This window comes from Andrena cerasifolii, chromosome 6, assembly GCF_050908995.1.
Source record: "Andrena cerasifolii isolate SP2316 chromosome 6, iyAndCera1_principal, whole genome shotgun sequence".
NCBI lineage: Eukaryota > Metazoa > Arthropoda > Insecta > Hymenoptera > Andrenidae > Andrena > Andrena cerasifolii.
In genome coordinates, this window is record NC_135123.1 from 14,764,642 (window position 1) to 14,782,143 (window position 17,502).

General features: G+C 40.8%; 3 protein-coding genes and 1 long non-coding RNA gene across 6 annotated transcripts in view; 2 read left to right on the top strand and 2 right to left on the bottom strand.

The window, feature by feature from the left end:
• Positions 1–120: 120 nt before the first annotated feature.
• Positions 121–2,355, bottom strand: Nd-51 (NADH dehydrogenase (ubiquinone) 51 kDa subunit). The gene is made up of 7 exons (XM_076815554.1): positions 2,204–2,355; positions 1,960–2,027; positions 1,200–1,868; positions 892–1,124; positions 633–836; positions 370–564; positions 121–229 (listed from the first exon to the last, which is right to left on the bottom strand). Exons 1-6 carry the CDS (start codon positions 2,250–2,252, stop codon positions 378–380), a joined length of 1,410 nt encoding a protein of 469 aa, XP_076671669.1. The 5' UTR covers positions 2,253–2,355; the 3' UTR covers positions 121–229; positions 370–377.
• An 860-nt stretch (positions 2,356–3,215) lies between these two features.
• Positions 3,216–4,055, top strand: LOC143370299 (uncharacterized). The gene is made up of 2 exons (XR_013085589.1): positions 3,216–3,500; positions 3,914–4,055. It is a non-coding gene; the product is annotated as an uncharacterized LOC143370299 (long non-coding RNA).
• A 2,972-nt stretch (positions 4,056–7,027) lies between these two features.
• L(2)37cd (general transcription factor IIIC subunit l(2)37Cd) overlaps positions 7,028–17,502 on the bottom strand; it is a 42,713-nt gene continuing 32,238 nt past the window's right edge. The window contains exon 10 of the transcript XR_013085615.1: positions 7,028–7,276. The gene's annotated coding sequence lies outside the window, so the exon portion shown is untranslated. The remainder of the gene's footprint in view (positions 7,277–17,502) is intronic.
• Positions 7,910–13,718, top strand: Stam (signal transducing adaptor molecule). Of its 3 annotated transcripts, none has more exons than XM_076815515.1 (10): positions 7,910–8,337; positions 9,030–9,190; positions 9,775–10,020; positions 10,331–10,406; positions 10,504–10,713; positions 10,829–10,948; positions 11,017–11,205; positions 11,282–11,508; positions 11,594–11,823; positions 12,203–13,718. In XM_076815515.1, the coding sequence occupies exons 1-10, from the start codon at positions 8,295–8,297 to the stop codon at positions 12,315–12,317; spliced, it is 1,617 nt and encodes a 538-aa protein (XP_076671630.1). In that variant the 5' UTR covers positions 7,910–8,294; the 3' UTR covers positions 12,318–13,718. The 3 variants fall into 3 exon arrangements, with proteins under 3 accessions (XP_076671630.1, XP_076671631.1, XP_076671632.1); XM_076815516.1 differs by lacking the exon at positions 7,910–8,337 and adding an exon at positions 8,497–8,799; XM_076815517.1 differs by lacking the exon at positions 7,910–8,337 and adding an exon at positions 8,499–8,792.

Consider the following 17,502-nt stretch of genomic DNA (forward strand, 5'->3'; position numbering starts at 1 on the left):
TGTGTCCCCTGTCCAGTTATCCTTATTTCAAGCTCGCCGCGCTAGCAACGATCGAAATCTCAGTTCGGGGGTTCTACGATGCGGCCTATCCAATTGCCCACGCAGAAATGCAAACGAGTATCGTTTTCAATAACTGTTTTATTCGCCGAACCGTCAAGACTTAACCAGGGTCCGGCGGAATTACATAGGAAACGTGACTACGTCGCGCGAGTGGATTCGCATATGTACACTGAAAATAAATATAAAATCACTCTTACAGGTTTATACAGGTCGGCACGCGTCCCCCGCCCCCCGCCCCCCGCCCCCCCCCCCAATTTCGCACAGTCAACTCGTAATAGTGTGGAAAATTCCGCTGTTTCTGGTCGCTACCTTTATTTTCAATTCGCTCTAGCTTGTTTGCGCTCCCTAATGCGCGCCTCTACTTCCGGCCGGAAGTGCCTGAGCAGACCCTGTACTGGCCACGCGGCACCGTCGGCCAGCGCGCAAATAGTGTGCAATTCGATTTGTTTGGTCAGCTCCCACAGCATGTCTATCTCGTGCTCCTCGGCCTCTCCCTCGACGAACCTGAAGAAACACGTACTTAATACCTTTCGATACCGCGTCTCGCGGAGCTAGATCAACCGCTCGCGTACCTCTTCAAGATCTTGTACATCCAGCTGATACCCTCGCGACACGGAGTACACTGGCCGCAGGACTCGTGCTTGTAGAAACTGATTAGCCGCGTGATGGCTTTGATGATGTCTGTTTGCTTGTTCATAACGATCACAGCCGCTGTACCGAAGGAGCTCTGCACTCGGACCAGGTCGTCGAAGTCCAATAATACTGTGTCGCAGACGCTGCAAGATTGTGGAGATGATTAAAGGCACTCATTTTTGTTTGCCAGTTCAGTACCTTTTAGGAATGACGGGAGTGGAGGAACCACCGGGAATCACACCCATCAGATTATCCCACCCACCGATCACGCCTCCAGCGTGCCTCTCGATAAGTTCCTTCAAAGGAATGGACATTTCCTCCTCCACCGTGCACGGGTTGTTCACGTGCCCCGAGATGTTGAACAGTTTGGTGCCGTGATTACGCGGGCGACCGAATGACGCGAACCAGGTTCCACCTCTCCGGCAAATGGTCTATACAAGGAAATTTTAATTTTAGACACAGAACTCTCTAGTCGTACAAGTTTCTCAATGACGCTGAATACGTACAGGAGCCACGGCGACTGTTTCGACATTGGTGACGGTTGTAGGGCATCCGAACAGGCCCACGTCGGCTGGGAAAGGGGGCTTCAGCCTAGGCTTTCCCTGTTTTCCTTCGATAGACTCGATGAGAGCTGTTTCCTCGCCACAGATGTATGCCCCGGCTCCGCGTTGCACGAAGATGTCGAAATCATAGCCAGAGCCACACGCGTTCTTTCCGATCAGACCAGCTTGGTACGCCTCGGCAATGGCGACTTGCATGTTGGAAGCCTCGTTATAGAATTCTCCGCGAATGTAGATGTAAGCCGCGCAAGCTCCCATCGCACGACCGGCGATGAGGCAGCCCTCCACGAGTTTGTGCGGGTCGTGGCGCAGGATCTCGCGATCCTTGCACGTGCCTGGTTCTCCTTCGTCTCCGTTTATTACTAGATACTTTGGCCGGCCGTCGGATGGCTTGTTCATGAACGACCATTTCATGCCAGATGGAAAGCCAGCCCCACCACGACCTCTCAGACCGGAGACCTTGATCTCGTTGATGATCCAGTCTGCGCCCTTGTGCAAGATCTCTTTGGTCTTATACCAATCTCCCCTTTTCAGAGCGCCCTTCAACCGCCAATCGTGCCTGCCGTACAAGTTCGTGAAGATACGGTCCTGGTCAGCCAGAGGACCACCCCTTTTCTGGAAACGAAATCGAGAGGAGAGGAGCATCAGAACAGTGTCAAAACATCGCGTAATACGTTAACGGTGAGAAAGTATTAAACGATCGCACCTTCGCGTCTGGCGCGGCATCGGCGAGCGTTCTTTGCTGCTGGTGGGTCAAAGTTGATCCAAGGAGACCTTAAATGCGAACGAGTCCCTTTAATTACATAACCTTGTCTTAATACTAACGCAAAATATCGAAAATCTGGGGAAGGGTTGAAACAACGGAGTGTCGACATTCGACGCGCCCTCATTCACATCGAATATTTCGAAGACCCTGCGTGTGTTTGAAACAGAATAACGTGAAATCTTACCCAATTGCCTCCTCGGGATCTGAAAACAACGCACTATGGCACCAGCCATCTTGCCGTTTGCAGACTTCTTTGGACTTCCTGAAGTTTGCTACAAGCTTCCTGGCCTCTCCAATCATATGTATATAAGTAACGATTTTTTTTATTCATTTAATCGTGATTTCGATGGTTCTCACATTTCAATCAAGCCGATTGAGATCTGTTATGCACGAAATTGCTTGACGATTTTGTTAATTTATTGCTTTTTAACGGGAATTAGAATCTTTGGACTAAAGACGCTATGGCCATCTAGTCCTAAGACTATTGAACTAAGATGACTCTTCGAAATGTGGAGGATCGAAACAACGGGCGGTATTCTCAATCGCTACTTATTCTTAAGCAAATGCTTAAGCATTCGGCATCCTTCACTAGCTACTAGGTTAGTAGAGGATGCCGCATGCTTAAGGGGGTAGACACGGGTAATGCAGCGCGCTGTATACCGACACAATCTGGCCCGAAACATGGGTTCGGGATTTTTCGTTTTTCGTCCTTATATGAGCAGATTTGGGGCTGGGCGAGGTCTCATTCGAAAGAGGAAGGTTCAATGCGGAGCGCTCTGCTCATGGTTCAACGAGATTGTGTTGATATGTAATAATATCAGTGTCCAAAGTAAAGCAAAAGTCGACAAAATATACCCGCAGAATCCAAGCATTTTTAGGTCACTAAAAGAGTTTTGTGACTCAAACGGTGAGCAGAGCGCTCCGCATTGAATCTTCTTCTTTCGAATGAGACCTCTCCCAGACCAAAATCTGCTCGTATAAGAACGAAAAACGAAAACTCGTGACTACATTCCCAAATCAGAGTTCCGCCATATTGGCGATAATACATAGCAAGTCACGTGACAAACTTAGTTGAGGTAGTAGATACGAGATGGCGCCTACTCGGGAGGACTGCCAACGTGGATTCATAGCAAAACTGAAGCGATAGCTGGATATACGAGCCACAATAAAAGCATGATGGAGTCAATGTATGCATTTTCAGACGATTCTAGGTTAGGTTATATTCATTTTAGGCATACATTGACATAGGAACTGCTGGGAATTGTATACATTTACTAAATTAACGCTTTTATCGTTACATATACATCACTTGAAATCGCTGTCGTATTTATGTCATAGTAATTCAGGCAGTTAGAACAACAACGGACTAACCTACCTTAAAAAAAAATTTCCTATTGTACATCGATGGCTTACAATTAGTGCACACATATTGTATGTCCACTTTTAGCGTTTTTGAGAAAAACAGGTTCAAACATTCAATGGTACTTTATAATTACATAAATACTTTTTGCATTATTGTAATATAGGTATCACTGAAAGTATGTAATTAGTAGTATAAGTTAGAATCTGCAAAATTATAATAATAACTCGACAATAATGCTTGGAAGTTGGACATGCTATTGTAACCAAGTACAGAGGAGGACATACTATACTGAATGATATTATATAAAAATGAATGAAAGGAATAATACTGGAAATAATCTCACTTCAATATTCTATTTATTTTTAAAGTAACAGGAATAAAAAAGTAATTCGCGGTAGATATAGGAACACTTTAAATTTTTTTTATTTATTGTTACATTTCTCCAAGACTATTTTGTAACTATGTTGTAACGTTTCTCCCATGTTCAATAATAGACAAGTCAAGTTACTAAACATATTTTTCTTCTTACAGGTTTTAACTTCGGAATATTTTGACGGAATGATGGAAACCTTGATAGTAATCACAAGAAAATAGTGACTTTATATACCTTATACTTTATTGTAACACTGTAAAGGCCTTTTATGCAAATAAAATGAAAGAAACTTGAAACAAACTGTATTATTATTCACAAATACCTTTTACATATTCCTATCCAAATTCCAAATATCTATGGTATTTCCTTAAGAATATCATAGATTTCCTTTGTTAATAAGTCGATATTTAAGAAAATTTTGCAACAGAACAAATTTTGCATTCAGAAATTACAAGCTTCGAATCTTCCAAAAGCATCACATTAACCGCGAACTGTTTAAAGGCCCATGAAAGGCGTAGCTCTTGTTTGCTACTTTAAGGCGATGCCTTCGAAGCTGAAATTCAGAATACCTCTTTTCGCTTCATGTTCTCCTGATACCTGGGCCAAAATCTGGCAAAAATTTTCAGAATGCACAAAATTGGGCTTTGTAACAGGAGAACATGCCGTCGAAAGAGGTGGCACTAAGGAACGTCTTCGGAGAGAGAGTCGAGGATGCCTTCGAAGCTGAAATTCAGAATACCTCTTTTCGCTTCATGTTCTCCTGATACCTGGGCCAAAATCTGGCAAAAATTTTCAGAATGCACAAAATTGGGCTTTGTAACAGGAGAACATGCCGTCGAAAGAGGTGGCACTAAGTAACGTCTTCGGAGAGAGAGTCGAGGATGCCTTCGAAGCTGAAATTCAGAATACCTCTTTTCGCTTCATGTTCTCCTGATACCTGGGCCAAAATCTGGCAAAAATTTTCAGAATGCACAAAATTGGGCTTTGTAACAGGAGAACATGCCGTCGAAAGAGATGGCACAAAGTAACGTCTTCGGAGAGAGAGTCGAGGATGCCTTCGCAGCTGAAATTCAGAATACCTCTTTTCGCTTCATGTTCTCCTGATACCTGGGCCAAAATCTGGCAAAAATTTTCAGAATGCACAAAATTGGGCTTTGTAACAGGAGAACATGCCGTCGAAAGAGATGGCACTAAGTAACGTCTCCGGAGAGAGAATCGAGGATGCCTTCGCAGCTGAAATTCAGAATACCTCTTTTCGCTTCATGTTCTCCTGATACCTGGGCCAAAATCTGGCAAAAATTTTCAGAATGCACAAAATTGGGCTTTGTAACAGGAAAACATGCCGTCGAAAGAGGTGGCACTAAGTAACGTCTTCGGAGAGAGAGTCGAGGATGCCTTCGCAGCTGAAATTCAGAATACCTCTTTTCGCTTCATGTTCTCCTGATACCTGGGCCAAAATCTGGCAAAAATTTTCAGAATGCACAAAATTGGGCTTTGTAACAGGAGAACATGCCGTCGAAAGAGATGGCACTAAGTAACGTCTCCGGAGAGAGAATCGAGGATGCCTTCGCAGCTGAAATTCAGAATACCTCTTTTCGCTTCATGTTCTCCTGATACCTGGGCCAAAATCTGGCAAAAATTTTCAGAATGCACAAAATTGGGCTTTGTAACAGGAAAACATGCCGTCGAAAGAGGTGGCACTAAGTAACGTCTTCGGAGAGAGAGTCGAGGATGCCTTCGCAGCTGAAATTCAGAATACCTCTTTTCGCTTCATGTTCTCCTGATACCCGGGCCAAAATCTGGCAAAAATTTTCAGAATGCACAAAATTGGGCTTTGTAACAGGAGAACATGCCGTCGAAAGAGGTGGCACTAAGTAACGTCTTCGGAGAGAGAGTCGAGGATGCCTTCGCAGCTGAAATTCAGAATACCTCTTTTCGCTTCATGTTCTCCTGATACCCGGGCCAAAATCTGGCAAAAATTTTCAGAATGCACAAAATTGGGCTTTGTAACAGGAGAACATGCCGTCGAAAGAGGTGGCACTAAGTAACGTCTTCGGAGAGAGAGTCGAGGATGCCTTCGCAGCTGAAATTCAGAATACCTCTTTTCGCTTCATGTTCTCCTGATACCTGGGCCAAAATCTGGCAAAAATTTTCAGAAAGCTCAAAATTGGGCTTTGTAACAGGAGAACATGCCGTCGAAAGAGGTGGCACTAAGTAACGTCTTCGGAGAGAGAGTCGAGGATGCCTTCGAAGCTGAAATTCAGAATACCTCTTTTCGCTTCATGTTCTCCTGATACCTGGGCCAAAATCTGGCAAAAATTTTCAGAATGCACAAAATTGGGCTTTGTAACAGGAGAACATGCCGTCGAAAGAGGTGGCACTAAGTAACGTCTTCGGAGAGAGAGTCGAGGATGCCTTCGCAGCTGAAATTCAGAATACCTCTTTTCGCTTCATGTTCTCCTGATACCCGGGCCAAAATCTGGCAAAAATTTTCAGAATGCACAAAATTGGGCTTTGTAACAGGAGAACATGCCGTCGAAAGAGGTGGCACTAAGTAACGTCTTCGGAGAGAGAGTCGAGGATGCCTTCGCAGCTGAAATTCAGAATACCTCTTTTCGCTTCATGTTCTCCTGATACCTGGGCCAAAATCTGGCAAAAATTTTCAGAAAGCTCAAAATTGGGCTTTGTAACAGGAGAACATGCCGTCGAAAGAGGTGGCACTAAGTAACGTCTTCGGAGAGAGAGTCGAGGATGCCTTCGAAGCTGAAATTCAGAATACCTCTTTTCGCTTCATGTTCTCCTGATACCTGGGCCAAAATCTGGCAAAAATTTTCAGAATGCACAAAATTGGGCTTTGTAACAGGAGAACATGCCGTCGAAAGAGGTGGCACTAAGTAACGTCTTCGGAGAGAGAGTCGAGGATGCCTTCGCAGCTGAAATTCAGAATACCTCTTTTCACTACATGTTCTCCTGATACCTGGGCCAAAACCTGCAAAAATTTTCAGAATGCACAAAATTGGGCTTCGTAACAGGATAACATGACGTGGAAAGAGGTAGCGCAAAGTAATGTCTCTGAAGAGAAGTAGAAGCCTTGAACGAAAGTCGATAGAGTTTGAGAGTAGTGAATGGCATATTTAAAGTAGTGCTTTAATGCGAAGATTTTTAAAACCACTCTGCGTGGAAGGATCTTTTTAGGTGTTCTTTTTAGCATATCTTTTATATGTGATTTGGAATAGGAAGGAGTAAGTAATGCTCGTTAAATAAAAAAACTCTTTTACCACTTAACTGCAATTTATTCAAATAAGTGAAATGCAATACAATGAAATGTTACAAGTGTAACTGGGTTAGGTCTGGCTTAGGGGAGGGTTAGGGGTACCGTTAGGGATTTCTCCACGTAAAAAAAAAAAAAGGTCTGGGTTAGGTCTGGGTTCGGCTGAAGCAGTATCTTGTGCAAATTTCATATCAATGAACCCAGTCGAAAATGCAGCCGGTTTAACGTCTTCTATGTAAAAATTCCTTACCTGTAAAGCAGAAATATACACGATTAATAATTGCTCTAGTTACAGTATGTGAGATTAATTACATCGCATCGGCACACTTTAAACTCTAAACATGTCACACATAACAAGCACGCACACACGCACAGCATTTCAACAGATTTCAGAGTAGGTAGTTGCTGAATTGGCCGCTTCTCGTGTAGCATAAGCACATTTCAAGTAATTGAAATGTACAATGAATTTTCTACGTTTACAGTACCAGCCGACTTTCCGTTTAAATTTTTATAAGTATAACGGAACAGCTGAGAATTTCTTTCCTTATTCAGAATAGAATACAGAAATAGCAAACAGCTCCCTCTCGCGTTCACCGGGTAATCGTCGATCTATCGGTATTACCATTTCTGTGTAGGAAAAAATGCTGTAATACCGACCTGCCGAATTGACTAGGTCACGTGACGTGTCTACCCCCTTAAGCATCTGCTTAAGAATAAATAGCGACTGAGAATACCGCCCAACATGTTCATACTTTTCCCCGTTCCTTTTAACTTCGCTCGGTAAGTACTCCCACGGAGCGCTTGCACAACCCACCCTGAGATGGCGGCAGCCCGGCGCCGGTACCTGAAACCACCTTACGATGTATCGATTGTCGATGTTCATTTCAATGTCTTCTTTCGAAAGAGTTAAACTGCGCAAATTTCTGATAGCTCCGACGAGTTCGGTTACACCAAACGTCGAGCATGCATAATTCCCCTCGCATCGAAGTACTCGCGCGCCCAACAGTTCGGTTCACCGTAAATCTCGCGCCGTCAAGCGCTCGGGTTTGACATCACACTCGAGGCGGGTTCGATAGTATCGAGCTTTTTTGGCAGGTCGAAAGGAAAGATGTCCCTCGATGGTAGATTAGAATGTTATTAGTCATTCGGTCTCGCGTATGTGAGTAAATATCAGCTGGATGCGCAGAGGGAAACGTAACGCGATCCTGTGACAGCGCGTAACGGACGTAACCGTCGAAACGGACCCCCTTCGTGGAATCCACGGCGAAATGGGCCTTTTCCAGACATCCTCGCCTTTCGACGCTGACGTCGGTGAGTGGCAGACGTTCTCCCTAGCCTTAATTCACTTAGAACCATCACTCTTGATTACCGATCCCACAGCCGCGGAAATTAGTGTACAGCACCGTAACGAGCTCGCGCATCGTCCCCTACCCGCCCCCCGCGACCTTGCTCGGTTTTTTCGCCACTGGAGATATCGAAATTCTGCGTTTCATGGACGCATTAAGCGGTTGTTGACATTTGACCTCCAATTAAGACAGCAGATTTTACGAATTACCTCCGTCCTCCTTTTTCCACCGCCACCGATGATCTGTGCACAGCGCTCCTAGAAGAAATCTATATTCGCGATGATAATGTTCTAATGTACAGAGGAGTGCTGCAAAAACTTGAGACTTCAACTTCTTTGTGGTATTACGTATTCTTTCCAAGCTCGCATATGGGGGGACAGGGGATTCTAGTTTGATTAGTGGAATTGTAGGATGTTTTATGTAAGCGGTATGTCGAAGTATTAATAAGATTACGCTTTGGAAAAGCTTGTGTGAAATTAATGTCCAAGGTACTCGAGTACTGTACGATAGGAATCCGGTGACTTCGCGTATTAGGATATTATCGAGCTGCTTCATTCTTACCCGCAGTTAGCGTTCGTAGCAGTGCCAAACAGATTTAAGTCTCTTATGTTTGTTCATTGTATTTCATGGTTTTGCTATTACGATTTGTTGTAACAGAGAAGGCAACCTGCGAGAAGAATACGACCGAAGAATGGGGAAAAATAATGGATATCTGCGACAAAGTAGGAACCTCTCCCCAACATGCAAAGGATTGCCTGCGATCGATCGTTAAAAGACTCTATTCTCCAGATCCACACATTGTCCTGCAAGCGTTAACAGTTAGTACACTTTGCGAAATATATCAATTTTTCTTATGTAACGGACGTCATTAAAATAGAGGGTGGGGCATAATGTGTAGTAAACAATGTGGCATACATTTGTTCCTATACAGCTTTGTTTCTGAAAAAATTGAACGCAACGACTCATCGGGGGCGTAGGCGATTGACTACGACTTAACGAGCGTGTTTAGTCCTCTGTATTACTATCTTTACATTAGTGGTTGCAAATACTGACGGTGGTGTGGTTTGAATAATATGCTATTCTATGTTGCAGCTTAGTTCTTTTTCTATATTAAAAATTGTTGAAATTATATTAGATTCTGCTCGACAAATTGGAAATATTAAAATTATGCAGTTCTTTTTATCTTCTAAATTCTTACATGATTTTTCTCTTTTAGCTCGAAACAATTTTCTGGTCAATATGAGTCTGATTAATATCACAAATCTAAGCAGAATCTTTACTGTATTCCACATATTCGATTTACGTTTACGCAAAGAATCATTTGCTTTTCGTCTCTACGATTAGTTACTTTGTTATACATTTATATTTGTAACTGCTATGCTAATATTTAATTTTCATCTAGTTGTTGGACGCATGTGTCAGCAATTGTGGAAAGACATTCCACTTGGAAATTGCCTCACGGGATTTTGAGAATGATCTAAGAAAACTCATGAACCAGTCCCAGCCAAAGATTGTGGATAGAATGAAAGGACTGCTAAAGAAGTGGGCTGAAAATGACTTCAAAACTGATCCTCAATTAAATTTAATTCCAAGCTTATATAATAAACTTAAAAATGAAGGTTGCGATTTCAGTTCCGCGTCGGACACGGTAAGTCTTCTAATTTATAAATCCCTTTATAAGATCTGCGTTCACTGCAAAATATGCACAGCTGCATTCAGTCTTTTGTTCAAATAGTTGCTAGTAAGATAAGGCTATCGCTTATTGATGTCCTGCTGTGTTTTTCCTGCAGTCATTCGTCAAGCGAGTAATTACTTCATTGAATCTAATACCAATATTCGTGTAGAATTACATTTATCACGTTTTGTGTATACTTGTTTCCTATTAAAGTGTTATAAACTTAAAATGTTCTTAAACCTGAATAACTATTACATTCGACGAACCGATTATCTATTTTTAGCCGAAGCGTACAAGTGTTCTGAGTAAAGATCCAAACGTAGTAACAAATTCACAGGAAGAAGAAGATATCGCAAAAGGTGCCTTTAAGTATTTAAAACTACTTTCTGATTTAAAGTATAAAATGGTATCACGACTATAAATTTAAACTTATCCTTTTTTCTTTCATGCTCGTAGCCATAGAACTGTCGCTTAAAGAAACTAAAGCACAAAGCCAAGCATCTTCTTCGCATAGTTCACCAGCGTCGAAAAAGAGTACAAGTTTATATCCAAACGTAAGCTCGGCGCTTAGTGCTTCGAGCAATTCAGAAGGCAGGAAAGTCCGTGCTCTGTACGATTTCGAGGCAGCCGAAGACAATGAATTAACATTTTTAGCTGGAGAAATAAGTACGATACAAGTCCATTTAAAATTTCATTCCGAAAGTGTTACGTTTTACTTACAGCCACAGAAAATTCAAGTATAATATACGATACAATAATGAAGTTATCGCCTGAATTTCAGTTAACATTTTGGATGAATCTGATCCGAATTGGTGGAAAGGCAGTAATCACAGAGGAGAGGGACTTTTCCCCTCTAATTTTGTTACCGCAGATTTATCCGTGGAGCCTGAACAGTTCACAAGTAAGATCCTACATATATTAAACTGTGCACAATCGATAGTAAAACGCTACGTATAAATCCATGCGCAGAGTTAGAGCACAGTAACAAAAAAATGGTTCAGTTCGCTGAAGAAGTAGAAGTGAAAACGGTGAAGAGGGAGCCGGAAGTGATCGAGGTTGAAATAGATGAACGAAAAATGGACAAACTTCTACACTTGTTACACGAAGCTGATCCCCAGTGCGACAATTCCGATCCGCAAGAAATGCTCGAGTTAGAAGGTAATGCCAGCCAACTTTCACGTCCACTTCATCTTGCGTTCCATCAGCAGTTTTGACTCGAAATAATGTCTTACAGAACAAGTCACCGCAATGGGGCCGTTAATTGACGCAGCTTTGGAAAAAGTAGATAGGAGGCATGCGCAGCTAACACAACTAAGTTCTGATTTGGTGGACGCCCTTAATTTATACCACACATTAATGCGAGAACCTCCGCCTCCTACACCGTCTAATTATACCTTGCCCAAGATGCCAGCCCACGTAAACCCGTATCAGTTTCAAAATCAGGGACCACCGCCGCCGCATGTAAGGATCGGGGCATCTTCCGATTTCCTTTGAACAAATGGTACTCGTAAATGGTTATATTAAAAGTATTCGAATTTCTTGATAGATATACAATGGGGTGCCACCACCTCATCAGCCTTTTCCTGTTGGAGGTGGTTCGTCCGGGCCATACAGCGCCAGCATCCCAACCAATGAATACATGGGGCCTGCGAGCATGCCGAACATGACATTACCCCAGCATTATCACGTGCAATCAGGCCCACATCCACATGCTCCAGGACATCCCCAAGGCCCGCCAGTGCTAGATCAAAGTAACCTTCCTTATTCCCATCAAGGGTATGTGTTAATATAAGTGTAACATTATTATTTGTGTCTGACGTGATACTTCCCTTTCAAAAACTCTTTCTTCTACATTTTTCGTGATAACATTCTTTCATAGATTATTATGAGAACTTCGATCTTGCATGAAACTATTCATTTTGCATTATTATTTGGAGAACCTGACGATGATTTAAAATTTCTTAGTGCTTATTATGCATAAAAGGTTTTTGGAAATGAAAACTTTTCAAGTTTTATATTTGAGAGATCTGAGGGATTCGTTAGTATATATTCCGTATAGTTAAATGTTATTGAATGAAACTGGTTGCGTTGGAATATCGTGCATAGTTACTGAAGAATAACTGATAAATGTGCATTTCGTGACGGTGTGTAACAGATATCCACCTCAAACTGGTTCTATATCGGGACCTTATGGTCCACAAGGACCGACAGGACCTCCGGTAAACCAACAGACTCATTATGCCCCGCCAAACGGGCAGCACATGATGTAAAGGGATGCTACACGTTTCAAATTCATCCTGTACTATAACTCAAGTTGTACAATATTACTATATTATAATTATTTAAATAAACATACCCGAAGTAGCCAAAGATACTGGGTTTTTGATGGAAGTTTTGCATTTGGAACTTATCGTGTAAGCTTATTATGTAGAGGGTATACACGGCAAAGTGATCGGAAATACATTAGAAGAACGTGATTCACTTTCTTTATCTTCAGCAACTGTTATTAGTCTTTTCTTTTTAAAAACTTTAAATAACGTACTCCTTTAGCCGAATTAGCGTCCGATATTATATTTTGCGATTTACCGCTATGTAACATCGACTTGAAATATTGTTGTACTCGAACAGTGAAATTAAAATAATAAATGGTGGAATAGGATCGTCGACTTACAAACTGACATGTAATCTTAAGTTTATGGCGAGATGTCTCGTGACCCTCTTGTCACTTATTAATAATCATTTCTGTAACGTTGTACGTTTGTCGTAAGTTATGAGAGCTGCACTGTCGTTCGCGGAATAATTACAATAGTACACGAAGCGTGGAGACTGTATCGAAAGCATCACCTTATTTTATAGTTTTTTTTTACTGTCATTCATTCTTAACGAGTGAATCTAAATGAGCCCTGAGATGCGATTGTTACAACATACACAAATCTTCTTTCGGATATACAATCGCGGTGGTTTTAAGAGCTGCCGCATCGAACATTGTCGAAGGAAATCTACAATTATCGCGACAAGACGTCTTAACCTGGTCTAGTCTGTCCACTGTGTATAGTAAAACTATTTCCTATTGTTTGTTGAGCGAGGCTGCGAGAAGCTTTCTATGAATTGTTAATGCATAATACTCGCACAGTTGCGTTCGCAGAGAGAAGTCTGCCGTGTTAAAACGAGAGGAGAACAAATGAGAATGACGACTGTATTCTTTTAAAATTACATTAAAATAAGGTGTAATAGTAAGGCGACTTGGAACTAGGTTAAGGGAACTCTTATAAATTTCTTTAGTAGACCTTCGATTTTAAGTGACTCGTAACTGAAGTTTGCGTTCAGAAAGCTGAAACTAAATTCACGAAAGTGTCGAAAGAAAGGAAAAAGTGTTAGCAAGTATCGAACCGGTTTTAGGATTTATCGAAGTACGAAAATGAAGGTCTATTAAAGAAAGTGGTAATCTCGATGAATCGGTTCATTCTTACTCACAAGTTCGCAGTGGGTGCATGAAACAGATGCTTGAAAAGTATCTTATATAAAGCATTTTCTAATTTAAAGAATAAAGTAGCAAATCAGAGAAATGATAAAATTTAAGAAACTACGATTCTATGTTTGTTTATATGAATATTACCTAACAGATAGTAATAGAAGGCGCATAGTTCTGATAATAAAACTCGTATACTACATCATCGCGTTAACATGGTTTGGAGTAACTTATACTTTTAACTACACCTTCTACGAATTAACAAGGTAATTAGCTAGAGGTAACTTTTCCGTGAATATATTTCTTTTCAACTTTCCCCCCCTGCTCGTTTCCTCAATTTAGTTTCTTACTGACAACCTTGATAAATAATTTCACAAGCATTTAACTCGGATTAACAAGACGATATGTTTCAAAGTTTCCAGAGAATACAAACAAGGTCTGGGTATAATTATTTGCTAAGAGGCAGGGCATATTGGCAGGCTAGTACAATATGTACTTGCTCGACAGAAGCTTGAACAAAAGACAATTCTGTTGACTGTGCATGGAAAGATGGTAAGGTCGTGTAGGAATCTTCTAAAGCAGTGTTGGTTTAAGGAAGTATCAGACCTATCTTCAAAGTGGTACCAAGTTGATGAAATTTTTTAGAAAGAACAATCACAAATTTTCATCAACTTGGTACCATTTTGAAGGTAGGTCCAATAAGTACATCCTTAAAAGCTAAGTCGGTTACGGATACAATAAGTGAAAAACATGGAAGGAAGATATGAAACGCGTAGATCTTTTGTAACAATTGTGTACTGTACTTCGTATATGTACCCCGCAAAGAGGTTGAAAGGGAGAGAATGTGTGAGAGATAGGAAAAAAATTGTGGAAAGCGAGAAAGGGTCGGGTCCTATGAAAAACAGATGTAATTTAAATTGTATATGTTATGTTGCCATTAAACTCTCATTATTTACATAAATGGTGGCAATGATTGTGTGCCCATATCGCGGCCACTACCCGTGCGCTCACACAAGCTAGGAATAGCGTGTACGTATACGCGATGTTGTAAACGAACCGTATTTTTCCACTTTCGTCCCGGGATCGGTAAGAAGGAGTTTTTGCGGGTATACTTGCCTCTGTCGGTATTCCTACCGACAGAGTAGAGTATCTCCGGTTTGCTAATTCCATTTCTGTTTTCGAGAGGTCAGCATAACAATTTTTTACGCGCCTCCAGCTTTCGTTCTTGTCTATATAATATCGCGCGAATTATTTGAACCAAACGTAGAATTCTTGGGAACAAAATCGCTTCTTACGATTTAAATCCTCCAATAATTATAATCCCCAAAGAATTATAAAATCTTGGAAAGATTAACGCACGCTTTTATTACCAAAGTTACATTTTTAAAAGCTAACAATTTCAATGCAATTCCTTAGAAAACGTAGCGAAATCAAAGTCCTTGGTACGTTTTTACACGCAGTACAAAAGCGAAAGGGGGATGCGATTTATTCCAAGAACATTCTTCTTCCTGTTAAATGCATAATAGTATGTTAAAATTATGCAGTTATGTTCCTGTTTTAGAGACCGACGGCAATATTATCACGACACATGACTTTCTGCCTTAATTGCTGGCATCCTTGCCAATTACAGATCATAATTTACGTTCCGATACGTCGCTCTTCCCTTCATCCATTAATTTGTAAATCCTTAATGTACACAGTACAAGCTGCTTATTACATATTTCCTTCTCTCTCTCTCTCTCTCTTTCTCTCTCTCTCTCTCTCTCTCTCTCTCTCTCTCTCTCTTTATTTATCGACGAATCGACGCTCCGCCGGCCTTCTGATACTTTTGCGGCCACGATCGTCGCCTCTTACAATGATCGCGATTCCCAGGAATCATTCGAAATCTCATCATCTTCCTTCCCTGGACGCGGTTACCCAGCGCCGTCTGCTCGTGCACGATACCTCGTGACTCAAGATTTATGATCGCTTAAACGGTGACTTTATTGTGAAAATATAGGAAAACAAGAAGAAAAGCAGTACCGCCTGATGGCATTCAGTTATAAATCATCCTTCTCCGCGTTTCTGAGTAAAGTCAATCGTATTTGCCAGAGCAATTAGAATAGATTATAGTGTTAAATGTCGATGACGACTGGAGAACGGAGGACAGGTATAAAGGCATCTATTCTAATGCTGTAAAAATAACGAATGGTGAATGCGTCCATGGGTGCCATTAACGTTGCTTTTTAACCGACTTCAAAAAGGAGGGGGTTGGGGTCAGCCTTAAATTACGTAAGGCTTTTTTGGGAGGGGGTCGCGAATTTCTTACGTTTTCTTACAAGGGGGGGAGTCAGGTAGCGTCTTACGTAATATTGTTTAACCAAATTTTAAATACAAATTCTATCATTTATGTTCCAGAAAAGTAGTTTTAGTTTTTTCCCGAAACCGAGTTAAATGAATTGTATAAAGCTTTAAATATATATAAAATAAACCTATCAAATAAAAAATTAAAAAAAATTAAAACCGACTTCAAAAAAATAAAACTGCACTGAAAAGTAAAAAATAATTTTTCCCTTATTTAATCTACGATCTCAATTTTTTTAAGTCGACGCCAGATTTACACAGTGCAAATGATGGGGCGCCGACTGAAAAAAATTGAGAGCCGTAGATTAAATAAGGAAAAACATTATTTTTTTAATTATCAGTGCAGTTGTATTTTTTTTAAGTCAGTTTCAATTTTTTTAAAAATTACTTATTTTGATAATAAAGGTAACACATTTTGTTCAGCTCATTTCGTGTCTCAAGTGATATGAATATATATCATCATGAATTCTCGTGACAAGTGTAATTATTCAAATTTAGATTTAGGAAAATATAAAAGTCGTATGTGATTGTTTCCAAAGGATGTTTATTAATGGAAAGTTGAGGTAGGTTGGGTAGACGTAGTATTTGGAAAGACACTGGGGGAGATAATCGCGTCGACGTTACAGGCGGAGGAAACAACTTGGATACAGTAATAACGTGGGAAAGGAAAGAGGCAGAGGCGTTAATGATGGCATTAAAGACAATGATCACGTTTGAATAGCGACGGTGGTCATTGTTACAAAGTTTAGTGTCATATCAAAGCCCTTATGCAATGTTGCGGATCAGGATATCGGCGATTTGATTCGTTATTGATCGATCGACGCGTAGTCATAATTGTTAATCTGACTGAAGATCGATAGCATAATGAGCAGCCTCCCTTGGCAGTGGCATTTCTTGGATCGACAATGAACAAAACAGCCTTGGCATTAACATTCCAGATCCTTTATTTCCGCGACTATTAATTTTTCACGATTAGATACAAGTTTATGTGGCCATTATTGATTATCGGTTATTCGAACATATTCCTTATTTTCTCCAAATAATTGATGTGGCATGTTAATTATCGATTACTGGGAATAGGATGTCCTCAAAGTGTAATAAATTAATATAACTTTAGCATTAGCGAAACGCAAAGGAGGGCGTTAAACATTTTTGAATAATCAGATGGAAGTTAATGATTAAATGTTACAGTATTTCGATACTGTTTTCTTTGAGTACACCGCTAAGTGGGACGAATAATTGAATTAAAATGATACGAGATTGCGTAATATTGTGTTACATATTCTACTAGATTGCGAATGAAGAAATAGGGGTTCCTTTGACACGCGAGGCTGAAAATTAATTCGCAGTTTAGCTGTCGTATTAAGGCTGACCAATTAAGCTAGATGAAATTCGTCTCGTGAAAATAATTTGCTACCTGGACGTTTGCAAATCGTAAACGCGGAGAACGTAATGGTGTGTTGCAGTTGAAAAATTATATTCATTGTTTGCTACCTTTCGTACTTACAGAGTACATCTCGCAATGTAGCAGATTAATTAAAACGAATGACTCATAGTTATCTGCATCCTGCAACGTTCTGTACGTACATCTCTGAAAGCTTGTTAAATTCATAATTTCATTCGATGATTCATTTTACTTTGTA